Source organism: Xyrauchen texanus, chromosome 20, assembly GCF_025860055.1.
Source record: "Xyrauchen texanus isolate HMW12.3.18 chromosome 20, RBS_HiC_50CHRs, whole genome shotgun sequence".
In the NCBI taxonomy this organism is placed as follows: Eukaryota; Metazoa; Chordata; class Actinopteri; order Cypriniformes; family Catostomidae; genus Xyrauchen; species Xyrauchen texanus.
In genome coordinates this window covers 17,684,654-17,706,874 of record NC_068295.1, presented here as the reverse complement: position 1 = coordinate 17,706,874, position 22,221 = coordinate 17,684,654, and the positions used below count along the sequence as shown (strand labels likewise).

General features: G+C 37.0%; 3 protein-coding genes across 3 annotated transcripts; 2 read left to right on the top strand and 1 right to left on the bottom strand.

Annotated features, from left to right (window-relative positions):
• Positions 1-3,441: 3,441 nt before the first annotated feature.
• Positions 3,442-9,196, bottom strand: rgra (retinal G protein coupled receptor a). The gene is made up of 7 exons (XM_052151497.1): positions 8,838-9,196; positions 8,279-8,435; positions 6,952-7,073; positions 6,315-6,468; positions 5,317-5,434; positions 4,565-4,678; positions 3,442-4,367 (listed from the first exon to the last, which is right to left on the bottom strand). The coding sequence occupies exons 1-7, from the start codon at positions 8,914-8,916 to the stop codon at positions 4,224-4,226; spliced, it is 888 nt and encodes a 295-aa protein (XP_052007457.1). The 5' UTR covers positions 8,917-9,196; the 3' UTR covers positions 3,442-4,223.
• Positions 9,197-12,986: 3,790 nt separating this feature from the next.
• lrit1a (leucine-rich repeat, immunoglobulin-like and transmembrane domains 1a) lies at positions 12,987-16,694 on the top strand. The gene is made up of 4 exons (XM_052151597.1): positions 12,987-13,213; positions 13,699-14,159; positions 14,341-14,646; positions 14,831-16,694. Exons 1-4 carry the CDS (start codon positions 13,092-13,094, stop codon positions 15,871-15,873), a joined length of 1,932 nt encoding a protein of 643 aa, XP_052007557.1. The 5' UTR covers positions 12,987-13,091; the 3' UTR covers positions 15,874-16,694.
• A 214-nt stretch (positions 16,695-16,908) lies between these two features.
• lrit2 (leucine-rich repeat, immunoglobulin-like and transmembrane domains 2) lies at positions 16,909-20,736 on the top strand. Its single transcript, XM_052151620.1, has 3 exons — positions 16,909-17,048; positions 17,279-18,054; positions 19,015-20,736. The coding sequence occupies exons 1-3, from the start codon at positions 16,942-16,944 to the stop codon at positions 19,815-19,817; spliced, it is 1,686 nt and encodes a 561-aa protein (XP_052007580.1). The 5' UTR covers positions 16,909-16,941; the 3' UTR covers positions 19,818-20,736.
• Positions 20,737-22,221: the final 1,485 nt, after the last annotated feature.

Here is a 22,221-nt window from a genome sequence, read left to right as displayed (position 1 = left end):
TTCAAATATGGATGTAATCAAATAAATAATACACCACTTCTGGCAGCCAGTCTGACCTTTCACCCTGCACTTGAACCTTTGGGGAGCAGATCACAAGCTTGTGACTGATTACTCTGGACTGTGGGGCAGGTGCTCAGGCACTCTTTCTGTCAGTACAATGTGTTACATATTATAAATAGAGTTGAACAAGTCAGCATTGGAGAGAACTGTTAGAGATCTCAGAGCATCTCTTTAAATGAGTGATATTATTTTATTAGTCTTGATCCTAAAATGGCATGCTCAAAGCTGCAGACTATTCATGTTAATATATAGGAAACTAAAAGCCTTTTGAAGACCTTTTACTTTCTGTTTAGTACAAATATTCCAAGTATGGAAATTAGAGGTACAATTATCGATTTGTTGAAGGGTATGGAACAACCAACATTTGTAAAACTGTATTATGGATTTTATGGAGTAACCAAAATGCAAAAATACAGATATCAATAACTGACTAGATCAGAGAAATAGAGTTGGCACAGTGCAAGTTTGATTTTCCAAATATGTGTATCATCAAAACGATAACTGCTTTAGCTGGCCCTTTATCAGATTTATCAATTGAAATGCTGGTGGTTACAAATAGTTATATCAAATACAGTTTAAAAGCAATCAGAAAGCTTGGGTGTTATTATATATATATCCTGGATATACATATACATTCAGTTCACAAAGAAGTCGACCAACAAAGCATTTGCTCATTAGTAGGGTGGTAAGGATTAAATGTGTTCTGAGAATGTACATCAGAGTTATCAGAATTTTTAATAATCTCCAGCTTCCTAAAGCCTTGTCCAGAGAAGTCAATTACAACACAAAGTGTCAAGCAATGTTTGTTTTTTTACTGTTTTGCATCTTTCCCATGATATACAATAATTGTCACCAACAAGGCATCCACTGACCATAAAAACTTTGCACATAACTCACAAGGAAATCAAAATGCATTTGAGGATGTCTAACTTAAAGTGAATACAAGATCGAAACTTTCTAGCGTGACATATTACTCAGACAAAGACATCAAGTGATACTCAAACATACATATTTATACATATTTTATGTTTACAAACATAAAATTTGTACTTCAGCACTTCACAAAATACAATCATTTGTGTACAGAAAATTGTGTCTTTTTATATTAAACCTTTTTTCTTGTATTATTATTGTTAAAGCATTTCCAAAATGCCAGTGATTATAGTGTTCCAGTGTTTGTTACAGTCTAATACTCTAAAAATACTCTAAAAGCAAAGATGAATTATTTTATTATTATTATTGTGTTGTCATCATCAGAAAAGTAATAACAGAAGTTGTATTACTAGTAGTATTGCTACTAATGTAGTATGTAGTCTAACTGACTATTTTTGTCTTATTTTCCTGTAAAATATCTAAACATCTTTAAAACAAGACAAATGCAGAATGGGATAAGATATTAAGTGTTGTTTTCAGAGAAACCTAGCAACATGTTGGGGTGTTAATGCTTGAAACAAGAAAAAACTATTTGCCAATACAGTATGAAAAATAAACTTGTTTTCCCTTTGAATCAAGTTTTGTTTCTTACTCCACTGGCCAATATTTATTTCTTGTTATAAACATAAATGCTACTTATCTTTGTTTGTTTTCTCTGTCAGTAAAATCTTATTTTAAGAATGTTTAGATATGACTGGAAAAAAGACAAAACAAATGACAAAAATACTCAAGTAAGATAGAGAAATATATATATTAGACCATTTCAAGAATGTAAACAAAAACAAAGGTCCTAGAATGGTCCAAATGTATTTCCAGATCCTTTCAACAAAGTCTCTTTTTTAATGTAAGTCAGTCCACTCGGCAGAAGTCTTTGCAATGTTCTTGGGTAGATTGGGCAGCTATTTTTCTATGTAATCAAGCGTCATGAAAGTACAGCTCCTATCTACTTGAATGGTGAAAGATCAAACTCTCCGAAATGGTTGGTTTATGATAAAAGAACATATTTCAAATAAGAAGTCAAATCTGACAACACTGTGTGGCGGTGTGAGCGAGAGATGGACACAGTGGGTGTGGCTTCAGACCTCAGAGAGGCATTTATTTTTAAAATGTCCAAAACAAAGGGGAATCTGGGGCATTCGTGGTGGAAAGGGCTATGTAAAGGAAGAGTATTGAAGACAGGGGAAGGTCCAGGTGATAGTGGGAGGGATCCCGGTTTCCACAACGTGCTCCCCTCCATGGTCCGAGGTGTATGGGATGGTGGCTTCACTCGAGCGGCCCAGCTTCCCTGGGTCTGGACCAGGGGAATGGCATCCTGGCCCATCAGCCACAACGCGTGCTCCAATCCCAGATGACGAATGCACTCGCACCGGACCCTCCCCGCGCCGTTCCTGGACCTGCAAAGATGCCAGCAGGTAGAGACCAGTCTCCCGATGAGAGGTGCACTTGGTGTTTAAAGGCAACAGTGATAAGGCTCTTCATTTGGGTGCAGGTGAGCCCTGTCACGTGCCGCCAAAAGGAAAAAATGCTCAGCAGGTGACGATGATCCACGGGAGGGGTGTGTCGTTCTGTCACCACTGGTATAATAAATTCTGCATCTTTAAATCAGATTATGCTAAAAAAAAACGCAATTTTACCATCTTGGATAGCTAATGTGCACATGCGTTCTTACGTTGATTGACAGGCGATTTCTGTATCTAAAAGGTTATTGGCTATTTTACCTGTAAGGCGGGACTTCCTTTCTATATCCGTTGACCATTGGCTGCTGTTGGGAGTTCCAATTTATCCCATTTATTTTAATACAAGTGGCCTGTCTCTGCTAAATAGTCTCTGCTCTGACACGCAGGAAATGTTCGTGGAACAATGACGTCACTTGACATCACCAGCGAACAGTCCTTGAAATGGTCTGTATATAATATAATTATTATTATTAGTAGTAGTAGTAGTAGTAGTATTTTGTTATTGTTGTAGTGTACACATTTTTCTGGTTACCATTCTAGTTACAAATATTTGATTTCATTAGATCAGAACATTATTTAAGCTATACATTTCATGTGCTTTTGTGAGTATTTGTTCTCCAGTTCAAACAAGTAAAAAGTTGTTGTTGTTTTTTTCTTTCTAATAACACATTTGAAAGGAAGTAATGAAATATTATATGTAGTTATAATATTGCTGATTCACTATAACAAATTAAACTGTGCAGTTTGTTACATTAAGGAGCTATTTATACCTCAACTGACCCTTAAAAAAATACTTTTGTTGGCAAGATGTTGTTAGGTTGGTTCTGCCATGTAAGTAAAAATGTTTTACCATGCACAAAATACATTTGATTGATTTTACATTAATTTATTATTTTTCAGATATCAGTATGATTCAAAATGTAGAAATGGAGAGAGAATTTTCAATAGGAAAAAAAGATCACCATTCTGAGAAAATTTCCAATTGCAGAGTGTCTCATGTGTAATTGTTTTTTTTTCCCTTTTGACTAATCTTGTGCTCTGGGGAATGTGTTTTCATGAAAACCCTCTGTTGTTACTGGGATTAGAAAATGCTGCTTGCCTAATTCTGTCCTATAAGCTTGATGTAGACCTCATTTCAAAGCACGTAATTTTACCCTTTGGAAAATAAAGTACACCATACATTTTCTGGGTGCGTCAAAATGTAAATTCTGGATAACATGAGTTATTAACATAGTTGTAGATTTAAAAGTACTGCGCAAATTATGATATTGGTAATTTCTGTTTATTTCAGTGGCGTCACGTGTTTTTATGTGATGTGGACATTTTTAAAGGTAGTTCTGATCTACAGTATTACAGTACTTGCAATTATAAAATCTTTGAACAGTTTACCAGCAACCTTATACGTTAAAAAATAGGTTATACTGTATGATTACGAGTAGATTCAACAGGATATATGGAAGCCGCTTAACCCTTTTGAATGATGGCAAAATATAAGTCCGTTGAGATGATATGGAAAAACATTGGTCCCTGTTCATTCAAATTTCCATTAGGAATAAAATGTGCTTTGTCAAAATGTCAGTGTGTGCATTTTATTACTCTCTGAAACTTTCCATATTAAATATAACAGACCAAAAATACCACAAAACAGACTCAACATTCCTATGGCACACAAATATACAGCAAGGATGACATAAGCAAACAAAGCCAATAAGCATGGGTCATACCTGTATGGGAAACAACCAGGACATTAACTGTGATTATGAAATGGTTAGTTTATTTGGACTTGTTATCAATAGCGGGAGTCTCTATCTTTTGCCCAGTGAGCAACTGCCAGATTCCTCCTCTATAGTTCTCATTTCCAAGGGCGTAAACAAAGACATTAAAAGTAGGTGATGTCTTGGCCAAAATGGGAGCCATCTGAAAAGAAAACATGAAAATGCTCTGCTTCATTTTACGCATAAAGTGTTAAAGAAATAGTTTCACAGAAATGTTATTTCAGTTATTTAGTCATCATTTCGTGATGTGTTTTTTAACTACAAGTTCTAGTGAATTGTTTAGAATTTACTTAGTATTTAGTGTGTCTGCTATACTTTTAAACAGAGTGACTTCCTCACCATTCTTAGCTTAGGAGAGACAAGGGTAGCATTTTCCACTGCAGCATAGAAAGCCAGGACACCATAGGGGCCCCAGCAAAGCAACATGGTCTTCAGAGGAGTGCTACAGTTGAACTGCACATAGAGAGTATACAAAAGCAGCTTTAGCCCGGAAGCTTGCATACATAGGATTTCTAAGTCACATGTTGCAGATTTAACTTTGATGTAATGAAGTCTTATACACTCTATTGTTCTGATGAACAAAAAACACAAAAATAACTATTTGTATAGAGTGTAGTAGCAAGTACTCATGTGATTAGCTCAAATGGGCATGACGGCTCTACAAAGAAATAATGAAATGACCTACATACTGTTTACTATGTTTACAGGATAGAATAGAGTTTAGCAGAAAAAATCTCTTTATAAAACTGAACAAACTAATGTGCCACAATTACAGCAATAGTGCACAACCAGTCAATTATTCTAATAGTTATCTCTGATGTATCTTACAAGCAAACTGTCTGTCATATCACTTTAGTATTCATTTGTATGTGATCATATTTAGTGTTATGTAATAGTTCTGTCCTGGAGAAGGGTTCACTTGCTGTTGCAGAGATGCCTTTGTGCTCCCAGGCAAAATGCCTCTGCACTACCCAGTCACCATGAGTAATGGTCTTATGCAACACGAGGGGAAAAGTATTGGTTCTTGGTTCTTTCTATGCACGCTTTGGTCTCTCGTGTCAATTTCTAATAATGTGTAGAGGATACGTTACCTTGGCCTGTCCAGTCTTCTTGAATTTCTTATCAATGGATTGGTAGGAAGACAGCACAACAAACACCTGAATGCCCATGTTGAAGATGGACATGGGGATCAAGTAAGACACGTAGTTCCTAAATAAAAGAACAGACGATATAACTGGCCTTCTGGGGTTTCATTTCATAGTGAACAGATTTAAGTAAATTAACTTAAATCAGAGCATATGACCTCCCCATGACCCTAATATTGTTTGGAGAGATGCTATTTGCACCCTGGTGCAAATAAAGGTTGATACAATTTACACCCCAGTACAAATAGTGACAAATTATATTTGCACCCCAACCCTTGTGCAAATAATGGTAGATGCTGACTGCACCCCAGTGCAAATAGTAGCGGATACTATTTGCACCCCTAATTAAATAATAACAGTATAGTGGCATCACTACAGCGTGTTTGTTGTTTATTAAGAGTCCCAATGTCTCACTACAACAACCCCTACCACTAACCTTATTTTACAAACATTAACCATTTTTTTTTACTAAAGTAACCATAGTATCACCATGGTATTTTGTAAGAAAATCATAGTAACCACAACATTAAACATGGTTACTATATAAACACCATATAGTAAAACTACATTTATATAATTTTTTGTTATTATTCTAATTATTATAAGTAGTATTAAAGAAAATATTAAGAGAAGAATCAGGAAACAGAATGGGAAAATAAGTGTGACAAACATGGAATCGAACCCAGGTCGAAAAGGCAGTCTCACCTACGTTACACGCCACACCACTAAAGCGACTCTCTTTGCAGTTTTTTGTAAATTTCTGTTTCCAATAGACTACTGGGGTACTGAGCTGTGCTGTATTGCAGGTGTGTTCTACACTTGAGTGCAAATAGTTACTCTGTACTGTAATGTGTATGTTGTGTATGTTACAACATTAACTGTAGACCAATTACACAAATCTAAATGACATAAATCGTGAGTGTACTAGTCAATTGTGATCTTACCTATCTCCCTTGCTGTAGTCCAGTGTGCAGCAGGTCCTCAGGGGCTCGTAGTCATACTCTCCCCAGCCAACCAGAGGCATGGCAGACCAGAAGGCAGTGAAGAGCCAGATGAAGATAACCAGGGTGATGGCACTACTCCACTGTAACTTTGTTCCTAATGATACCAAGGTGATCACAAGTGATACTGTGTTGTAAATTGTATCGTTTGATAACCCTGATATGTTTACATTTGTTTCTGCAGTTGATTAATTAATAACAATAAATTATATAATAATAATAATATAAAGAATGCCTGCAAAACTTAAGGCTTTAATAATTTAGCTAAGGTCTGAGTGTCAAATTACAATACAATATATTTACTCGCTCTAAAATGTTGACCTGATTTCTAGAACTGAATTGCTCAGTGATGGTGTACTAATCAAAAATGTCAACCATTCACTGCGGGTCTTTGAAAAGTAATTGACATTTTAAAGCCTATGTCCACTGTAGTGCCTTTGAATAGGAACTTCAGCAAGTGGCCTTTACAACGTGGGAGGGCTGAGTTAAAACAAAGGCTGTCAAATTTCATCCTAAGCCTATTGAAGTGCTAGTATGGTGAGACTGTGTAGTACTAAGGGTCTCTGATTCTGTTACTTACTGGTGCAATACTGGTGGTATCTGTCCCAAGCAATAGCTGCAATAAAGTGGATGCTGGCAAGAGCTGTCACAAAGCCCTGGAAGCCATGGGTTTGGCATCCATCTGATCCATAAGGCCAGTATCTAAGTGTTTAAAAAGATCAAGTATTAAGACAATTAAACTTACACGGTTGACCTTTTAGCATTGCTTATACTGTACATATGATTAGGCATACATGTTTTCTCAAAGTATCAGCTTATGTATATGCATTATAACATTGTATCCAACCATAGAGGGGATATGACCCCTCCCCCCATATTAAAGGGATAGTTCACCCCCCCAAAAATGTAATTCTCTCAACATTTACTCACCCTCATGCCATCCCAGATGTGTATGACTTTCTTTCTTCCTCTGAACACAAACAAAGATTTTTAAAATAATATCTCAGCTCTGTTGGTCCTCAAAATGCAAGTGAATGGTTACCAACATTTTGAAGCTCCAAAAAGAACATAAAGGCAGCATAAAAGTCATCCATACGACTCCAGTCGTTAAATCTATATCTTCAGAAGCGATGAGTATGAGTGAGAAACGGACCAATATTTAAGCCCTTTTTGACTATAAATTATCCTCCTTGCCTAGTAGGTTGTGATATGCATGAAGAATGTGAATCATAAAAAACTAAAGAAGAAGAATGTGAAAATGGAGATTAGTAGTAAAAAGGACTTAAATATTGATCTGTTTCTCACCCACACTCATCTTATCGCCTCTGAAGATATAGATTTAACTACTGGAGTCATATGGATTACTCTTATGCTGCCTTTATGTGCTTTTGGACCTTTTTTATTTTGGTAAATTCACTTGCATTGTGAGAACCTACAGAGCTGAGATATTCTTTTGAAAATCTTAAGAATACACATCTGCCATGGGATGGCACAAGGGTGAGTAAAAGATAAGATTTTCATTTTTGGGTGAACTATCCCTTTAAGATTAATGATTTTTTTTTTTTTTTTTTTTAGGACAGATTCCTTATCATTTACGTTTCATCCATACAATCTTGAATATATCCTTGCTTTTACTAGTTAATATGTAATCCAATGTAACTACTGATTGCATTAGCCTCACAGTGTTTTCTACTTATTTAGTCACACTGCTGCTCATCTCATTGGCAGCAATGTGATTACATTAGTCATTTCATCACCGAGGCAAATCCTGCAGCCATTTGCAATTTAATTCACGTCGTAATTATGAAAATTAGAGAGTACTTAAGAGTCTTATTACACCATAGTTAAACACCATTGCCTCTAGGGCTCAGTCAACAAGATCAACACAAAAACGTGCTCTGGCTCACCTTAAAAAGCTTGAGAAGGCAGCAATAGTGGCGTTCATAGAAATGCCCATATCTGCCATGGCCAGACTGAACACAAGAAAATTGCTCGGGGTCCGTAATTCTCTTATTTTGAGAAAAGCAACAACGGTGACAGCATTCAGGAAGAACCCGAGGAGACCTTTTAGAGGACATAGAAACATTGGTGAACATTCAGAGCGTCTTGCTTCAAGACTATGACAGCACAGTTAGGGGCCGTTCTCACCGAATTCGTTTTTGCGTCCGTCCGTCCGCGATGTTTTAATTGATTCGTGTAAACATGCGCTAGACGGACGTCTTTGACAGTTGTTCAGCGTCTTGTACAGGAGCGCTTTTCTCTGCTTAGGTTAGGTGTGAACGCCCCCTTACGCAACAATAATATAGGCTAGCCTACTGTACATTTAGGTGGCAGTCATCAGACTGAAAAGCATCCACACACACACACACACACACACACACACACACACACACACACACACACACAGTTCATTTCCAGAAAGTAATAAGCGATCCACTTTTTAACCTGAACACCAATGACTCTTACCCTCCACGAGTAGACAAGATCCGAGGGAGAACACGTCGAAGTCGGAGAATCCCTCCGGTAATGGATAAGACGTCACCATTTTGACCTCAAACTGTGCAGAAATCACAGTCCTCTATTCAGTCCGCTCGCTCTGGATGTGCCTCAGTGTGTTCAAACGAAGCCTTCTTTTAAAGGAGCATCTCACGTGAAAAAGCATGAACGTAATTATGTAAAGCCCTTTCCCTTTGCTTCAATCCGCACAAGAATGTCTTAATGAACGTAGCAACTCCTACAATTGCCTCCTAATAAGTATTTACACAATTCGACAGTAAAGCGCTCATTCAGTTACACAACAAACCTTTGTGTGTCGGACGCTCGAGCACTCTGATAATAAAACCAGGGTGGATGACAACCAGCCCAGCATGTGCCAATCAAATGCGTTTATTTCTCACGTCGCTGCACAACAGGTGTTGTTGAGCTGTCACTCTTGACATAAACAGAGACTGTAGGCTACACTTGTTGGTTTCCTTCTGGATAAGTACAATTCTTTTACAATTACTTTTAAAACACATTTTACACAACACACACAAACATGAAGGCAGATCTAGGAAGATTAGAACATAACATGACTAAATTATGTGTATACAATTCATTAGCCTACAGCATGGCAACTGCAAATAACTGTATCTTCTGATGAATTTAATAAAAATGATAAAAACCTGCAATTTTAAGTTTGCCTGGCTGGATCATGATAAAGCAAGAACTGATGATTCCTCAGCCAACCCACTGTCATTGTCCGTATACTTTTACATAGTAGGGAAGGAAAACTGCAGTGGCTTCACAAAAGACCATAAGTGTAAAACCTTCTCTTTTCCTGGATAAAATTGTTATTTTAAGATATACATTTGGGGTTAATCTGTACATTCCTCCACAATTACTGTAGAACAAACCTGTGCATACTATACATCCTATGAAAAATTGTGCAGACAATGGGCAATTTGAATTCCTCTCTATTAAAAGCCTCTTTGTTTCCAGATTGTATTATTCATACTTGAGTGGAAACCCAGTAATAAACACATTAGTAATACTGACTGATACACACTTATTTGCTACCTACTTATTTGCTACTGTCAATTTACAATCATAAATTATTAATTACGAAGTGCTGTGCAATGCCACATCAAATATATCCTCCTCCTTAAAGTGAACATATGAAGTGACAAAATCCACATTCAAGGCTTACCATACCATACAAGGACCAAACAATACCCATATTGTTCACTCAAGTCTCTTAGCCTCAGATTATGAGATTGTGAAAGCCAGGAAATATAGTTTAAATGTTAAAGTCATGTGACTCTGCAAAATCAGACATCTTATTTAGGTTTGTAAAAGAAAATGTATTCCACTAAAGTTTACATATGTCCACATATACGAGTTAGAAATAGTTTATTTAATTTGTCATGTAAGATCTGTGGAAAGCTGTATGATCACAGCAGATCACCCTAAATGCAGAGGCTATTTAAAGATTGGTCTTCTTGGAAAACCTTTGACAAAGGCATTAGAAAATCAATCACACAGTTAACAAAATATGTTTCCACCCTAAACTGACCTGCATTTTCAGAGGGCATATTGCATGAAGACAGAAAGCTTAAAAGAAATGAACATTTATCAAATTAAGTAAATAACCCTTTTCTTGTGTTTGAAAGATAAATGGTCTTTAAAATGCCTGTCCCGTGATATCATTCCTTGAACTAGAGCTCTCTAAGCTGTGATTTTCACGCATTATGAGCTATACATCACAAGTTCTTTCCCATACAGGACTTCTATTCAATAACTTGTGAAAGACGCTTTGGTTTTGCCATTACAAATAAGATTAGCATAATAATTTTGTTTTAACAAAAGTAGACATAGTATCAAACTGTATTGCTCAAGTAGGCTGTATTCACTGCAGCTTGTAGCTTTTCTGCACTCTATGCAATAAGTCCACACTCTTTCTAACCTTGATATTTGCAAATAAGATCTAAGATCTAGGGGAATAATAAGATATTTATGCATACACTAAATACCGAAAAATACTGCGAGTCGGGTTAAAGAGGTCTGATGTTAGAGAAATATTTAGCACTTATTCGTAAAATAATTAATTTGTGAAACGTTCTTAGCACTGCACTGATATTAGAATAATAGGACTAACATTTCAACATGATTCTTTGTACTTTATTCGGATACCCAGCCTCCACAAAGTTTTGGCTTGTATTCCTGGGGTCCACATAAAAATACACAATACAAAAATAACAATTTATGTAATGCCAATTTAAGAATAAAATTCCTGTAGCCAAATCACCAAAAATACTTTTTCCACATTACGTTCATATGGTGAACATTTATAGAAGGCTGCACAGAAATTAGCAAGCATTAAACTAAAAATAACACCAATAACTAAAAGAAAAAACTAAAAAGCACATGAACCATTGCATTTGTAAGCATAGCTTTAAATTATTTTTTGAACAAATATGGTATTTACTTTGTATTATACTGATGGGAAGCATATTCCAGGTGGCTGAACCTCGATTTAAAACAGTTTCTTCATTGAGTTTGTTTGTGGACATTATGTCACATGATGTTATATACTAATTAAATTCCTTATTCTACTGTATACACAATCTAAAAGCCATATAGCACTTTTAGTTTTGAGAAACATTAAATGGTTTTCAAAAAACAAATTTAAAAAAGTTTTTCTTACTTTCTTTCTTTCTTTCTTTCTTTCTTTCTTTCTTTCTTTCTTTCTTTCTTTCTTTATAGGGATAGTTCGCCCACATTTTTTTAATTCTGCATGCTCTTGCCATCCCAGATGTGTAAGACTTTTTTTTTTTCTTGAGATGAACACAGACTAAGATTTGAAACTAAGAAGAATATCTCAGCTCTGTAGTTCCAGACAATGTAAGTGAATGGTGACTAGAACTTTGACGGTTGAAAAATCACATAAAGGCAGCACAAAAGTAATCCACACGACTCCAGTGGTTAAATCCATGTCTTCAGAAGCGATATGATAAGTGTGGTTGAGAAACAGATCAATATTTAAGTCCTTGTTACTATAAATTCTCCTCCCTGACCAGTAGGTATGTATATGTACAAAGAATGCAAATGGAGATTTATAGTAAAACTGACTTATATATTGATCTGTTTCTCATCCACACTTATCGTGTAGCTTTTGAAGATATAGATTTAACCACTGGAGTCTCATTGATTATTTTTATGCTACCTTTATATGTTTTTTGGATCTTCAAAGTTCTGGCTACCATTCAGTTGCATTGTGCGGACCTACAGAGCTGTGAATTATCCCCTTAAGCATATGGCACTATTGGGAAATTCTTAGTTTTACTTTTAAAACTTGCCACTTATGAGTTTAGTAAGAACAAAAGACCCAGTGCCAAGGTTCAACCCATGTTGTGTTTACCACCCAACATAAAAACAATTCTGGGAAGAATGAAAAGTGGGCCAAGCCAAGGGTTACAGGAAAAAAATCTCAATAAACAAAATCTTACACAGTGCCAAACAAAACACATACAAACTTTAATTTCAGTACTGGAATGTTATTTCAAAACAGTACTTATTAAACATATTTCCTGTGCTTTTCTTGTTTGTTGCATTGAGGTCAATGTATTTAGTTTTAGTTTTAAAAGCTTGTTTCTGTCTAGTAAGAATAGTTGTATTTACAAAACCAGCAGAACAAGAAGCTCAAGATCAAACAGTCTGTGGCCTAAAAGGATTACAAGGAAAATATGTGGAAAATATGTAAAAAAAAAAAAAAAATCCTGTTGGATACGCCACTGAACAAAGGCCGTTTTCAAAGTTAAACATCCTTAGTCTGAGAGACAACTCTCACACTGACGATTCAATGGTCAAAATTACTCTATTATACCAAATGTAATAACTTAATAATCAACCATGGAAAAACCCCTGTCAATAGACCACTATTATGAATATTGGGAGGGGACATGTCCCCCTCAATGTCTATGGTGGTTACTGCCCTGTCTTAATCTCTGTGTAGCCTATCAGATTCCAAAATGCATACGCATCTAAATTAAAATAACGTGCGTCCTTTCGCTAATCCCTTTCTATCCTTTTTATCTGCTGGACTCATAGCAATCAGATCAGATCACTATGGGACATCGGAGGAGAGGGACCATGACATGCTGACGATTATTCCATGATTGCAAGTGGATGGTGCTTCATTAAAAGTATAACCTGCGGTGTGTCATTAACACTTGTTGCGAAATGTCTCTCACTGTTTTTTTGGGTCTCCTACTGGCTGCAAGTGGATTTCCGTTTGTCCGGAGCTCCTGTCCTTCTCAATGCAGCTGCTTTTATCATAACCTGAGTGATGGATCAAGAGCCAGGTGCAGGTTTACATTACAAATTTGAGTGTACTGTAATTTTATTTAACGCACTGCACTTTTCCACTTGTGAAAAGTGATGCACAGTTGATTTTCAATTTTGTGCATTCCACCTCACCATTTATAGAATGTATTTTGCAAATATTGGTATTTATTTGAATTTTAAAAAACAATTTTTTTATCTATCGATAAATGATGAGAACACATTGAGATTTTCAAGTAGTGCATAAAAACTGCATAATTGAATCGGTGGAAAATTATATCAATCACTTGCATTTTTTCCCACACTGCACTATGTGATTCTGTTTTGCCAAAATTAAAGGCTGTTGGCCAAAATGTTGTTGATTATTTTATGTGTGTGGTTTGTTTTGTGCTTTTTCATATGCGTTTGTAACATCACTTAGAGACTGCTGTTATAGAGATTGGTGTCCAATGCCCATGCTTTTAAATCCATGATTATCATTCTTGTTTCTAATGCGTTTTTGTAGGAGCGTGATTTGCAATGACCCGGAGATTTCCCTGGTGCCCGCCATGTTCCCAGATGACACCTCCAAACTTCGAATTGAAAAGACTGCCATTAAGAGGATACCGAGCGAGGCTTTTAGCTACCTCTCCAATTTAGCATTCCTTTGGATGTCTTTTAACGTTTTATCCTCACTCAACTCTGACAGTTTCCGTGGCTTGTACAATTTAGAGGAACTAAGGCTAGATGGAAACATGCTCACTTCGTTTCCATGGGAATCGCTCATGGACATGCCTAGTCTAAGACTTCTTGATATACACAATAACCAGCTCTCCTCAGTTCCCTCTGAGGCAGCTCTCTGTATGAAAAATTTAACCTACCTGGATCTGTCCAGCAATAATTTGCTTACTGTGCCATCTGACGTTCTTAGTACTTGGTTGACAGTTAAACCCATCCAGGGAGCAGAAAGTTCAAAAATGATTGTTGGTAAGTGGGTATCCCCCCCAAGCCTTCACTTGTGTTCTTAAAAAATATATTAAATACATTTGAAAACCTGGTACATAATAGTCTAATATGTAAATACACAATAGCAATCCTTGTTGCAATTTTATAGTCTGAAATGCAGTTTAGAATGTTTCTAAAAACCTTATCACTTCTTTTGCCCCAGGCCTCCATGACAACCCTTGGTTATGCGATTGTCGATTATATGACCTGGTCCAGTTCCAAAAGTCTCCCAGTCTGTCAGTGGCCTTCATTGACACAAGGCTCAGATGTGCTGATCCAGAGAGCCTGTCTGGAGTTCTGTTTAGTGATGCTGAGCTAAGACGCTGCCAGGGACCTCGGGTCCACACTGCTGTAGCCCGTGTGAGGAGTGCGGTAGGCAACAATGTCCTGCTGCGCTGCGGAACCATTGGGGTCCCCATTCCAGAGCTGGCCTGGAGAAGGGCAGATGGGAAGCCATTGAATGGGACAGGTGAGTCAGCACAATAGCGGCAGCGGTTAAGCAGTATTAACCAGAAGTGCTAATGCACTGTGATTACACAGAGAGCTGGTGCAGACACAGCAATGAACTGTGATTACACAATACTAATTACTGCATGCATTTTGGCTGAGTGAGCAAATGTACTCAAGTGTTCTCTGTTTTTTCCCATTTGCAGTTAAACAGGAGAATTCAAAAGAGGGAATAGTGTGGTCTATTCTAAGTGTGCCTGCAGTATCCTATCGTGACACAGGAAAATACATCTGCAAAGCCACAAATTACGCAGGAAGTGCAGAGGCTGTCATTTCTTTGATCATCAGTGATTCGCCCAAAGTTGAGAATCCGACTGTGAATCCAAAAGCCAAAGTTAAGACCAAGAAATCAAACCCTATCGTCAAGGCAGCCTACAAAGAAAAGCTTGTTGCTACATATATTTCCCCAACACCCAACACTGTGCTACCGCCTGGTGGCACTGTGAGTTACACAGGCCCATATCCAGGCATGGAGAGTGACAATGTTGCTAACAGTAGGTCAAATACACAAACAACCAGTCCTGATGGATTCCTGGAGACCAATCTGAGCAACCTCGCTGCCAACACGTCTTCACTTCAGCAAGATCCCGACAGGGTTGTCCGCTCTGTGAAAGTGATCGGCGATACAGACTACACGGTGTGTCTTAACTGGAGAGCCCCAACTGCAAAGAACACTACTGCATTCAGTGTCCTCTATGCTGTTTTCGGGGAGAGGGATATGCGCAGAATTAATGTCAGTCCTGGCAACAACAGAATCGTCATTGAGGGGCTGGTTCCAAAAACCAAATACATTGCCTGTGTGTGTGTCAAGGGCTTGATCCCCAAAAAGGAGCAGTGTGTAATCTTCTCAACAGATGCAGCAGCGAGTGCTAATGGAACCCAAAAGCTCATTAATGTAGTAGTAATCACGGTGGCCTGTGTGATAGCTGTGCCCCTCACTGTGATTGTGTGCTGTGGTGCACTTAAGAGGAAAATTCAGAAGTTTCTGGGCAAGAAGTCCAAAGACATTCAAGACTCATACGTGACATTTGAGACTCTGTCCCCCAACACAAAGGCCAAAGGCTTGGAGGGGGAATACCTCACCAGACTGAATGCAGAGGAGTCCAACAGACTGCTGTCAGCCAGGTCCAGCCTAGACTCAGAGTCAACAGCCAAGATTGAGGGACAGCCAAACGAATACTTCTGCTGACAATATCCCTCAGCCACAATTCCACCACGCAGCCTGAGTATCCAGGCTCAGCCACAGTACCTGAGTGTACATAATCTGTACCAGCAGTATGTGACTGGCCATCCATAAAGCAACTTGAGGATACTTTGCATAAGTAATAAACTTCCTTAGCAATATTGCTCTTTGTTACCTTGCTATTGGACTTGTTTTTTTTTAAACTAAGCCATTTGGTTGGTGGTGGGGTTGTGGCTGAGCAATCCCAGGAACACATGAACTTTGACCCCTTCAGATACTGCTAGAAGGAACAGATTCAAAGGGAAATGTTCATATCAATCACTTTATATTTGTGTATATGAATCAAATGTACAAATATGTAATAATACTACTGTAATAGCATAACTGTTATGGACCTCTTTGATTTTACAAGTTAATTAATGATTGATTTCCACATAGTTGTTCATCTTACAAATACTCTTGCAGTACAATTTTGAGAATAATCCATCTAGACAAACACTAAAATAAAAATTAAGAAATATTATGAAAATCCATTGGGATTTCCATATGCCGCAACATTGTAATCATTATGTACAGTAGCCTATATGGCATTATTTCTGTTGAGTGATGGATCAAGAGCCAGGTACAGGTTTATGTTACAAATTTGAGTGTACTGTAATTTTATTTAAAGCACTACACTTTTCCACTTCTGAAAAGAGATGCACGGTTGATTTTCGATTTTGAGCATTCCACCTCACCCATTTATAGAATGTGTGAAACTTGTGCCACCTTAACCATTAAACGCTTTTTAATATGTACCATAAAAAGCTTTCGTAATAGTCACCCATTTCTGCACCAAATAAAATTTTTGATGCTCATTAAAAATGAATTGAACTGTTTTTTTTGTTGTTTTTTTTTTTTTTTTAAGTTTAAACTACACTTTCAAATGTTCTGTCAGTGGGAGCATCAAACCTACAATCAGTCTCTCACAAATTAGGTCATGGATTAGCCTACTGTTAATAGGCTTTACTCTACTGTACCTGCAGTCATGTTGTGTGAAGACTCAGAGCGGACGTGATTTTTTTACAAGAGACTATGGGTGCCTCAGTTATATTTCGTTTTGTTTTGTTCTTTCTTTTATTAAATTATATTAGCTTAGAGTGTTTTCCAGGATGCTCCTGTGTAACTGACCATTATGGGAGGTTAGTTTAAGCTCTTTTATTACACACTTATCAGACATGAGCAGTGTAATTAGGTTAAGGTGGTTGTTGTTGAAGTGAGAAGGGTAGCAATGTGAAAATTATAGTCTGTAGATGGATGAAAATATCTATTAGATAGTGAATAAATATACAGCATTACCTAAGCAATTGCAGATATTGTAAACAAACTGTCGAACATCAACGTATTTGAAAGTACTTCATATTTTTTCTAGGTCACTCACATGTATGGACACATCATTATCAGCGATTCCTGAGGATATACCGGGAGATTTGACCAAAATCAGAATAGAGAAATCACAACTCAGCGAATTACCGAAGGCAGCATTTTCCCGCGTCAAAACATTAACGAATCTCTGGCTGAATTTCAATGACATAGCCATCATTAATATCAAAAGTTTGGAGGGTCTGGGGAACTTGACGGAGCTCAGGTTGCAGGGTAACAAACTGCGTTCAGTACCATGGACGGCGTTTGAGGAGACACCTAACCTCAAGATTCTGGACTTGAAGCACAACCGCATTGACGCCCTCCCTGAACACGCGCTCAAATTTTTACCAGGTCTGACCTATTTAGATCTGTCCTCTAATCAACTTTCAGTCATTTCTAAAGATGTCTTCTTGAATTGGCCTCTCTACCACACAGGGGAAAAAAGTGAAAAAGCGTCAAAGACCAACGTTGTTTTGGCACTTCACGACAACCCCTGGCTTTGCGACTGTCGCCTTGGAGGCTTCGTTGAGTTTATCAAAACGTTGAGTCCTCCGTTCATTCTCATGAACTCATATTTGACATGCTCTGGCCCAGAATTCAGGGCGGGAAAATATTTCCATGAGGTCGATTTGAAGGCGTGTGTGAAACCAGTGGTCAGCGCTCCAGCAACCAACATTACCATGCCGTTGGGTGGGAACGTCACTCTGACGTGCTTTGTGATGGCCAGACCTGAACCTGCTATTCGCTGGATATATGGTCTTAAGATACTTAGAGGATTTCGTGGTAAGATTTATTTCCGTGAAAACATAAATTAACGTGCGTTTATCTTCGTGTAAATATGCCTACTGTAAAAGTCTCTTTTTAAATTAGATGCTTAAAGGGATAGCCTAGTTAGTTCACACAAAAATGACAATTCTGTTATCATTTACTTCTCACCCTCATTTTCTTCCAAACCCACATGACTTTCTATCATGAAACGCAAAGGGACATGTCAGGCAGAATCTTAGGGACTGACAGTTTGTCACCATTCACTTTAATTAATTGTATAGAAATAAAAAGATAAAATTAAAGTGAATGACTTAGGCTTACATTATTCCTAATATCTCCTTTTGTTTTGCATGAATTATAATTTTTTTTAAGAAAAGTAAAAAAATAAATAAAAAAAAAGATAAAATCTTTTGACGTGAGTGGTGCCAATCCATAAACGTTAAAATAAATACACCTTGTTTCTAAAGTATAGTAAACAATATTTGTGTTAAAATGATTACAGTGTGATCAAATCTTTTTTTTAACCTTTTCTGTGTAAAGTTATATCCAATTTTATAAATTCATTGAGGAACCCTGTAAACCCTAAAAATAAAACGACCTTAAAAACAACAATTTGAATAACTCAGATAATATATAAGTTTTATTAGAAGGATTAATGTAAGTGCTTTTTTCACATATTGTGCAGAACTCTTGCAAAAGCAGTATTACTTTATGTTATGTGTTTAGGCCTTCTGTCTGTCCAGGACTGGCTGATTTTCTAAAATGTCATTCAATGTCAATTAAAAGTGAGATCATAAACATTTAAGCATTGAATTGTTCAACATAAAAGATTGTTAAAAAGATTGTTGAAACAAGGGCCTGTGGTACTCTTTAGAACTAGAAAGCTGGCTCTATTTATAGGATTGTACAGTTGAAACTGTTAAGATTATACCTGTAACAGTTTCTTCTGAACTGTTCTCTGTATTATATCTTCAGAAATTCAGAGCCATGTGGATGAAGACACGATAAGTTCTCAGCTGGTCATTCCTTCTTTTCATCCGGCCGACCGAGGCCTATACACCTGCAATGCAATCAATTTCATTGGTAATTCCTCCATCAACATTCAACTGGATGTGAATTCTCTGGATGGCTCAATGTCTCATTCCTTAAACATTCCTGCTGACACCGAAGAGGAAAACATTTACATTGACATCCGTATAGCCAAGCAGACAGTCTATGGAATCACAATTGAATGGCACGCCATGACAGAGAATCCAACAGAAACCTGGTTCACCATCCACTTTGGGCGCTATGACATGCCCAAGAAGGAAACGATATATATTGGGCCAGGTATTAACACCTACTCTATCACAGACATGCAACCAGCTACTAAGTATGAAATCTGCGTGACCCTAAAGAACCAGGCTCCTCGGAATGGCCAGTGCATTGTGTTTGTGACTGGCAGTGATTTCAATGAAATGGAAGAGAGAGAGAAGCTCATTCATATTGTGGTCATTGTGCTTGCCATGGTGCTTGCTGTGCCAGCGGGAATGTATGCCTGTACCACTGACGCCAAGTTCAACTGCCTTGAGCGTTGCATGGAGATGTGGAGAAACAGGAGAGATACGGCGCACTCTCACAGACCTGATGAGAGGCAGGGCACTTTTGACAGTCTCCAAGCTGCCAGTGATGAGGGCCTATGCAAGGAGTCCAGCAATGAAAAGAAGACAAGACGAAGGTCTGCTGATAAGATACAGAAAACCAAGAATGATCGCAGACCAACAGCTGAGCTTTACTGATGACACACTAAGTCACTACTGACTAAGTGACATCTATACTGTAGCCTGATTAATACACATGAAAGGACTCATCCGGGCCTCCATTTTAATTACATTGTGAGATTCTTGAGTGATCAAGAGGAGATCACAGTATAGTGAAGTTAATATACTAATTAAGAAGGTTGCAACAATGACTAGAGGTGAGCATGTATGAACTTGGAATTTTACAATTGAACATGTTTTAAAATTGTTGGAAACCAATTGAAACCTGCAAACACAATACCTTTAAGCATTAAAAACAGAGCTGAACACTTCAATAGACTAATTATAATCAGAAGGCAAGAATATAGGAGTATTTCATTGTTATTCTCTTTATATACTATTCAGTTGTAGATAAGGCTGAGTATTGATACAGATTCCTGATTCAATTTTAATCAGATTTAAATGCTCTCGATTCCTTTAGATTCCGATTTCGATTCTGAATCATATGGGTATATATCAGTTATTTTCTTAAATATGAAAGAAATTCTCTCTCATCTGATGCTGTTATTTATACAAGGGACCTTCTTGCTGGATACATCATGAAAATATTAGTTAGTATGAAAATATGAATATTTTCATTAGTTTTTCATACTTTCTGTAACATTTTAGCTTTTTAATAATGTACAAATGTATTTTGTCAATAAATATGATGTCTTGAATAGCATATTTTATGTTGCATATATATATTTGATTACATGCATAATTTTTACTATTTACAAGTATTTAGAACACGTGCTCAAACAGTACCATACTTTCTTTTCAAGAATACCGGCAGTTCAGTGAGCCCGTAGAAGTGTTTTGGTTGGGCGCCTATTAACGAGATTGTCTAACAGCTTCTTTACTGCATCCTTACTATGCGAGAATGGAATTAAAAGTTTCTTTTTTGTTGTTTTTGATTCACAACTTACTGTAAACAAAAAGGATATTAAAAGAGACATTATTCAATGACAAATGGGTTGCGTGGATCTTTGGGCAGACACTACACAGAACGAGTCAAACAAAACGTTTCATTTACTGAAAAGATCTTGGTTATGAACTCAATCGCTGGTGAGTGAAATCTGAAAATTTACCAGCCAGTGGCTTATCAAAGCCATTTTTATTCTTGTGAATATGCAAGGTATTTATATCTTGGGATTTAAGATTATTAGATAATCAAATGAAGACCATGATGTAGCTGTAATTGTTAACTTTATAGACCTTAATCATCTCAATAAAAGCAGCAGTCGGTAAACAATTAGCTAAAAGTATAGAAGAACATTCACAATATAGAACCCCTAAAGGTTTTTCTCATGGATGGTGGGGGTATGATTATATCTATTCTTAGTGAAAGTGAGTTATCTTAGGTTGAAATGCATTTGTATGATTGTTAAATGCTTTGACATGCTTTATTATTTAAGGGATTTATTTAATGCACACAATACAAATGTATGGGTATGAAAGCAGATTAGGTTTTTGATGCCTGCATACCATGTGAATCCAACAGCAGACTGAATACTGAATGACTGACAGAAGACTGAATTATGTACATTTACATTCAAAGCCATGCAGATAGATGACAAATGGCCTCAGTTTGAGTTCTACCTTTACCATTAGAATATATATATTTATATATATATATACACAAAAAAAATCAAAACCAAAAGTCAAGTGCCTATCAACATGGATGCTGATACATCTGTGTGTATATATATATATATATATATATATATATATATATATATATATACATTATTGCTTTTATGTATATTATATGCATAGATTGTAGATTGATTTTAACTTTTGAGTTGGCATTGTTTGTGTGACCATTAGAATGATAATAGGAAAAGCTGAGCAGATGGATTTTAGTGATCCCTGTAATGATCAACAAAGGTAGATGGTTGAGGAGAATGTTGAAAGAGCCTTGTTATTGATCATTTGATGTGATGTGCACTCCTAATTCCCTTTAAGTGCACTGGCTCCTCCTCAACTTCCCTCATTCCTCTGTGACACAAAAAACAAATGTCAATCCGTAAGAGAGAATTATCTATTTAACACTAGTTTGGCACAGCTGTCACTTTAGGCTGATGTGCCTACTTTATCTGTTGTCAGATGTTCTGGATCACAGTGCAATTCAAAGAGATATATTTGTAAAGACACATTCGCAATACAAAGAAAGACCTTTTCATGTCAGTGAAATAGGACCCCTTAAACACAATTATTTTGTTTGTACCTTGTTTCTGATGTTCTTGAAGGATAAATAAAGCTCCCAATCAATATCCCATAAAAACTTTGAGAGTTTTGTGATCGGACCATCAGTTCATGACTGATTTTATTTTATTTTATTTTTGTCCAGAGCTCTGTGTCCTCATACAAAGGTTTCCAAAGTAAACCAGTCAAAGCCCAA

What these genes read in the sequence shown, in the direction of transcription:
- rgra (XM_052151497.1), bottom strand. Translation starts at nt 8,916, where the DNA reads ATGGTGACGTCTTATCCATTACCGGAGGGATTCTCCGACTTCGACGTG. An exon ending in GCCTTCTCAAGCTTTTTAAG is followed by an intron (nt 7,074 to 8,278) that starts GTGAGCCAGAGC and finishes TTAAACACTTAG; the next exon opens with ATACTGGCCTTATGGATCAG. An exon ending in GACTACAGCAAGGGAGATAG is followed by an intron (nt 5,435 to 6,314) that starts GTAAGATCACAA and finishes TCTTTTATTTAG; the next exon opens with GAACTACGTGTCTTACTTGA.
- lrit1a (XM_052151597.1), top strand. Translation starts at nt 13,092, where the DNA reads ATGTCTCTCACTGTTTTTTTGGGTCTCCTACTGGCTGCAAGTGGATTT. An exon ending in AGTGATGGATCAAGAGCCAG is followed by an intron (nt 13,214 to 13,698) that starts GTGCAGGTTTAC and finishes GCGTTTTTGTAG; the next exon opens with GAGCGTGATTTGCAATGACC. An exon ending in GAAGCCATTGAATGGGACAG is followed by an intron (nt 14,647 to 14,830) that starts GTGAGTCAGCAC and finishes TCCCATTTGCAG; the next exon opens with TTAAACAGGAGAATTCAAAA.
- lrit2 (XM_052151620.1), top strand. Translation starts at nt 16,942, where the DNA reads ATGGGTGCCTCAGTTATATTTCGTTTTGTTTTGTTCTTTCTTTTATTA. An exon ending in GTAACTGACCATTATGGGAG is followed by an intron (nt 17,049 to 17,278) that starts GTTAGTTTAAGC and finishes TATTTTTTCTAG; the next exon opens with GTCACTCACATGTATGGACA. An exon ending in GATACTTAGAGGATTTCGTG is followed by an intron (nt 18,055 to 19,014) that starts GTAAGATTTATT and finishes TTATATCTTCAG; the next exon opens with AAATTCAGAGCCATGTGGAT.